This window comes from Myxine glutinosa, chromosome 7, assembly GCF_964187855.1.
Source record: "Myxine glutinosa chromosome 7, kmMyxGlut1.1, whole genome shotgun sequence".
In the NCBI taxonomy this organism is placed as follows: Eukaryota; Metazoa; Chordata; class Myxini; order Myxiniformes; family Myxinidae; genus Myxine; species Myxine glutinosa.
This window is the reverse complement of record NC_136267.1, coordinates 213,702-219,701: the sequence shown is the minus strand read 5'-3', so window position 1 is coordinate 219,701 and position 6,000 is coordinate 213,702. Positions and strand designations below refer to the sequence as shown.

At 45.1% G+C, this 6,000-nt stretch overlaps 1 protein-coding gene across 4 annotated transcripts in view; it reads left to right on the top strand.

The window, feature by feature from the left end:
- Positions 1-702: 702 nt before the first annotated feature.
- NFRKB (nuclear factor related to kappaB binding protein) overlaps positions 703-6,000 on the top strand; it is a 163,720-nt gene continuing 158,422 nt past the window's right edge. For 3 of the 4 annotated variants that reach the window (XM_068121762.2, XM_068121763.2, XM_068121761.2), the window contains exons 1-3: positions 713-964; positions 2,823-3,146; positions 3,382-3,604. In XM_068121762.2, coding sequence (XP_067977863.2) covers positions 2,838-3,146; positions 3,382-3,604 — 532 coding nt within the window. In that variant the 5' untranslated portion in view covers positions 713-964; positions 2,823-2,837. Of the gene's footprint in view, positions 965-2,822; positions 3,147-3,381; positions 3,605-6,000 lie in introns of all 4 variants that reach the window. The other variant, XM_068121764.2, reaches the window with a different exon arrangement.

The window sequence follows — 6,000 nt, the reverse complement described above, 5'->3', positions numbered from 1 at the left end:
CAACGTACTGTTTGAACATGAGTTGGACTGTGAGTACATGTACATCCATCTATTAATTACTTATTATTGGACCTTGACTAAGTCTATTAATTACGTCTCGTAATTAGGGACTATTGGAATGTACCTTTGAGCTGCTATCATACATTATGATTAAAAAAAACAGATTTCTAACTTTTGAGATCCTCGGTGTAACGATTTGAGGTGTATAGCAAATTAGTTTTAGCCCAACTGTGCTTTATTTCCTTCTCACATTTTCCAGCTCGGCAGTCGTGGGTGAAATTATATTTTTAAGATCTGAAATATTTGTGGCCAATTTTGTCAGGAGGTAATTTTGTTAATATTGTAAATAAATAAAAAACATACATAATTAAAGTAAAAAGTGAATGTGAGGAAAGTTTGCATTTTGTCCTTCGGGAAGTTGGTGGCGGATATCTCTTTCTCCTTTTAAAAGATTTTTTCACACTCACACTTGTTTTTGCTCTTTTATGAAAATAATTGTTATGCTCATCAGGAAAATGATTACTTTTTTCTTAAAAATTGTAAACAAGTTTATTTTACTCAATAATAGTTTCATCGAATTTTAGTTCCTTCTTTCCACGCTGACGAATGCAAAGTGAAAGTGTAAAACCAATCTTGGAGTTTAATGTACACAGACCTGAGTGAATCTGAAGGAATATAATGAGATAAAATGCATTTGGAAATGTAAAACGTTGCTGTGGTAATGGTGACGTCACGTTGAAGGCGGAAGTGTTTACTCGCGGGCAATGGAAATGTAATAACGATGCACGAGAATTTTAAAAATGCGATTTAAACGGTAAATTCGTGCATTGCAGGCGAATCTCAGACGCAAGTCGTCCTCTTTATAAGCGAAAACGGCTCATGGTGCGAGTTAGACCCTTGGGTGGTGGCGGCAGGTGTTTGTCCCCATGACTGAAATCCCGCCGATCGATCTGGTGCCTCTGAGGTGAGAAACCTACCGTACCTGTGCTGTACGTCTGTGCGCATTTGAATTGACGTTTGGAATACACTCAACATGTTTGTGTCGCTCGGTGCTTCCACAAAGCAGCCATTACGATTTGCGGGGTTGTTGGATCAGTTGTTGTGGTTCCGGTTGTTGTCACACTGCATGACGTGGGTAGATCTACTTCTTCGTGGAATGCTGCTTCTTCACTATTTAAAAGTCCCTGCTGTGCCACCGTTGTGCTATTGGTGGTGGCACCTGTACAAAACGAGCAACAATTGTACCTTCACCGGGTTAACGGGTTCAGTGTCAGGTGACTGGGAACTTCACATTGTCACAAGTGGTAACTTTCGACTCCCATTTGGGTAAAACTCTAAGATATATTGATTATTTATCCATATAGTCGTGTACATCACACCATAAAAATCTCTCAATGGTGAAGAATTACCAAAAATTCTAGTATCCGGATCTTCACCAAAATTGAATAAACTCTTCCTCGTCTCACACCAAACTCATCCGCCAAGTTCTGTCCATATTACTTTGACATATCGTTTTTGGCCCCGTCTCTCAATGGTGAAGAATCACTTTAAAATTCTCGTATCGGGATCCAGATCTTCACCAAAATATAATCGATTTGTCTTTGTCACACACCCAACGTGTCCAGCAAGTTTCGTCGGAATCCGTTTATAACTTTTTGAGATATCCTGTCACAGACAGACAGACAGGGATGGAAACATAACCCTCATGCACCTTTGATGGCACAGGTAATTGCAAGGACATTGATAACAAGCATTCTGAGTATTGCGCTGCAGTACATGTCCCCTACCGGCAGTCTGTCCGGAAAACTGTTGGGGAAATTACCAAAGGGTTATTTACCCACAGGGTCTGAATCGTTCCCAATCGCTAATTACCTCAGGACGGGCTCACCTGTGATTCGCACTCGGGACTTCGATTTATACACCTCGCAGACAGGTCAGCAGAAGCACGAGAAAATAAGTTGTTGATAAAGAACCTTTCGAGTCGCTAAATATCAGTAATTTATTATATTTTGATGTGTATTGATTTTCACGATCAATCATCGATGTGTATATATATGTTGCTCGGCTTGGCTCCGCCCCTCCCGAAAGTGCGCGCTGTGTCGCGCTTTTGACGTTCGCGAGACGAGGCTGAGGGCGCGCGGTGTGCGGTGCGGCTTGAGGAGAACTCTAGAATAAACAAAGTGCCATAACGTTGTCAAAAATGATCGAAACGTCGTGAAGTTCGAACTTGATCTGTAACTTATCATGAGGAAACCATGTACCAAGTTTGAAATTATTAACATTAAGAGTTTAGAAAAAAAAGTCCGGAAAACTGTTCTTTGCATGACGGACTGACAGACGGAGGGAAACCTATAGTCCCCTCCGGTGTACACCGGTAGGGGACTAATAATATGAGTTCCCTTGCAAGGAATTTTAATGCAGAATGTGGCCACAAGGTCTGTGAAAAACTGCACAATGGTTGCCTGTCCGTGCTCCATCCTGAACATGAACATCGAGCAAGTAAGTAGCACGTACCATTATTCAAGTCTTTAGTTTGACTCGGACGGGGTTGTGTTCCAACCGCTGACCTCCCTGACTCGGAGCGGATGCTCAAACCACTACACCACCGAGTCCGGTTTGCCGAGTGACATCGACGCACCTCTGTCTGAACTGGAAGTATGTTTGTAGACTATGGACAAGTCTACACAGTTGATACCTTTGCGATGTGTTTTGAATGAGATCATATAATGATTCCCCTGTTTTTACTTTGCTCACTTACATGCGCTTTCTTCGTGCACCGATTGCCATATTATTGTTTTCATAAAAATTTTGTGTCTTTCCAGGACATCCTCCTTGTAATGGATATTCTCACCCCAGTGCTGAACGATGGGGTAGAGGCAGAAGATGAGTATATGAGAGAGGAAGAAGAAGAAGAAGAGGAGGAGGAGGAGGAGGAGGTCGGGGATGGGGAAGTTGAGGGGGAGGGGGAGGAGGAGGTTGAAGAGGAGGAGGAAGAGGAGGATGAGGAAGATGACGATCCAATAGGAAGTGGTGAAGAGGGATGTGAGGGAGGCTTTCGAGGATTTCCAGCTCAGCCCGATCTCCCCACAGAACTTTGTTTGTTTGGAAATGAAATGTTGAGTCTGCCGCAGGACTTACTGCAAGATGTAAGATGATTGCTCTCTTGAGTAGGCCTACAAATTGCTGTGTGTCTGGAAAAGGCAGCACCTCTAACACGGGCTTCTTTACTGTATTTATTTATTTATTTCCTTGTTTATTCCTTTGTTCATTAACTTCCAATATCATACACATATCCTCGTCTCGCTCATATCATACTTCATTTTCCTAAATATTCCTCTTTTCATTCTTATTGGTGTCTTTCATGTTCATCCTTCCCATCAGCGTGAGATTTTTCGCTCGGTCTTGTCCATGACGACTTGGCTCGGGGAATTCAACGAGGATGAGCGCTCACGACTCTTGCAACTCCTGCCAAAGTTCCCGGAAACCGCTCCCTTTCCGGGATACTCGGTGCTCCAAGAACAGCAACATACACTCTCTGAACTTTTCTCGGGGGGAAACTTTGCGTTTGGAACGCCCCTGGACATCGTGCACTCTCAGATGCAAGGTGAGGTTGTGAGTCTGTCTCTGTATGTGCCTTTAGAGTAGCAAGGGACATCGTGGTCATAACGGTTTTTTTTTTTTTTTTTTTTTTTTTTTTTTTTGTATACAAGATCGAGGCTCGTGAAAGAGCAAACATTAATCACACAAAAAGACAAACCGACACACAAAACACAAAAAACAAGGGGAGCGGCAGACAAGATGGGGAGAGAGGGGGGAGGACACAAAAGAGAGGGGGAAGAAGGGGAAGGACACAAACACAACATTTGAGAGCAGGGACATCGGGAGGACTTGGGGGGAGGTGGGAGAGGATTAAAACATATGAACACTGCAAGGACTCTGGGGTGAATTACCGGGGGTAGAAAAGATCAAGGTTTTCGATGGGGGAAGATAAGAGATGGTGGTGAACAGCTGTTTTAAAGACCTGGAGGGAGGAGTGGGATTGAAGGGAGTGGGGGAGTTTGTTCCAGAGGCGGGAGAAAAGGGGAATGAAAGAGTGAAGGTGAGCAGAGAGCCTAGACTTTGGCAGTTTAACCATAAGAGGGTTGCAGGCAGATCTTGTGCGACCTGAAGGAATATTGGGGGGACAGAGCACAGAGAGAGCTGGGGGAGCAAGGCCGGAGAGGAGTCGGTAGAAGACAGAAAGACCACCAACCTGCCTGCGGTGAGTGAGTGAAAGGCCCTCGGCGTTGACTACATCGCAGGAGATTCCAATGATTCTGAAAGCTTTGGCCTCAACAGCGTGAAGCCGAGCAAGGTGTGAGGCAGGAGCACCAGCCCAGAGGGGGGAACAGTATTCCATTGAGCTGCGGATGAAAGCCTTGTATGTGGTGAGGAGCTCAGGTGTGCCAAGGAAGGACTTCGCACGACGGAGGATGCCCAGTCGGCGACTGGCTTTGGAGGCCAGCTTGGAAATGTGGTTTTCCCAAGAAAGATCATGGCAGATAGTGAGACCCAAAAGCTTGAGCGACAGAACTTCTTGGAGAGGATTGTTGAGAAAGTAGATGGGAGGGTTGTCCAGTCGGTCCTTTCGGAGAGACATTGTAAGAGTGTGAGATTTGTCAGGATTGAAAGACATGTTCCACTTGTTTGACCAGTCTGTGATTTTGTCCAGGTCTGCAGAGAGTGAGGAGGCTGCAGACTGCCGATCTGAGGGATGAGGAATGGAGCGACAGAGAGTAGAGTCGTCAGCAAAGAGATAGAGAGGATTTTCAAGAGAGTCAGAGAGATCATTGATGAAGACCAGAAAAAGCACAGGGCCCAGAACACTACCTTGGGGAACTCCAGCCTGAACAGGAAGAGGAGATGAGAGAAACCCATTCAGGGCCACACGTTGACTACGACCAGAGAGGAAGGCCGCCAGCCATGCGTGGAGATTTCCATGGATACCAAAGGAGGAGAGTTTGGAGAGCAGAGCAGGGTGCCAGACCGTATCGAAGGGTATTTGGGTGCGGTGGTTAACGCCTGTAATTGCAGAATCTTCATTCATGTGACAAGGCCATCCCTATTACCCTATTCTAATTCAAGTTGATTACAATAGATTACAATTATTACAAGTAATTCAAGTGCGCTGAGTGGGTTCATCAAAAATGTAGTGGTCCGAGAGGGTCATTAACCAGTGTGGCAGCTACATTCAAATGTAAGGTGTGCACAGAGGGAGCTGCAGATGGAGGAAATGTTGAGTTGGATCTTGGAGACGACGTGAAGCTGGAAGGTGTGAAAACATTTTGCTACCTCGGAGACATGCTGAATGGAGAAGGTGGATCAGACTCGGCAACGGTTGCTAGAGTGAGATGTGCATGGAAGAAGTTTCGGGAACTGAGTGGCGTGCTGATGAGGAGGGGAGTGTCGTTGAAGCTGAAGGGAAAGGTGTATGCTGCATGTGTGAGAAGTGTTATGATTTATGGGAGCGAGACATGGGTAATGAACGTAGAGCAGCAACGAAGGCTGGAAAGGGTGGAAATGCGAATGGTTCGATGGATGTGCGGAGTATCGTTGAGAGAGAGCAAGACAAATGATGAATTGCGAAAGATGATGGGAATATTGCCTGTGATGGATGCTGTGAAGAGGAACAGGTTGAGATGGTTTGGTCATGTGTTGAGGAAGGATGACAGTGACTGGTTGAGAAGAGTGATGGAAATGAATGTAGAAGTAAGTAGAGGACGGGGAAGACCGAGAAAGACTTGGCTAAAGATGGTGGAAGAAGAAATGAGGGCAAGGGGGTTAACAAGGGTAGATGCAGAAAATAGGGCAAAATGGAGAAGATCGTCATGGGGACCGCAAGGCTAACCCCCGCTCTAGTAGGGAAAATGGCCTTTAAAATGCATGTTGTTGCATGTTGTACTCAACCGTTTGCATTTTCTCTTTCTAGCTTCTCTTACTTGTACATTGCTTCGTCTTACT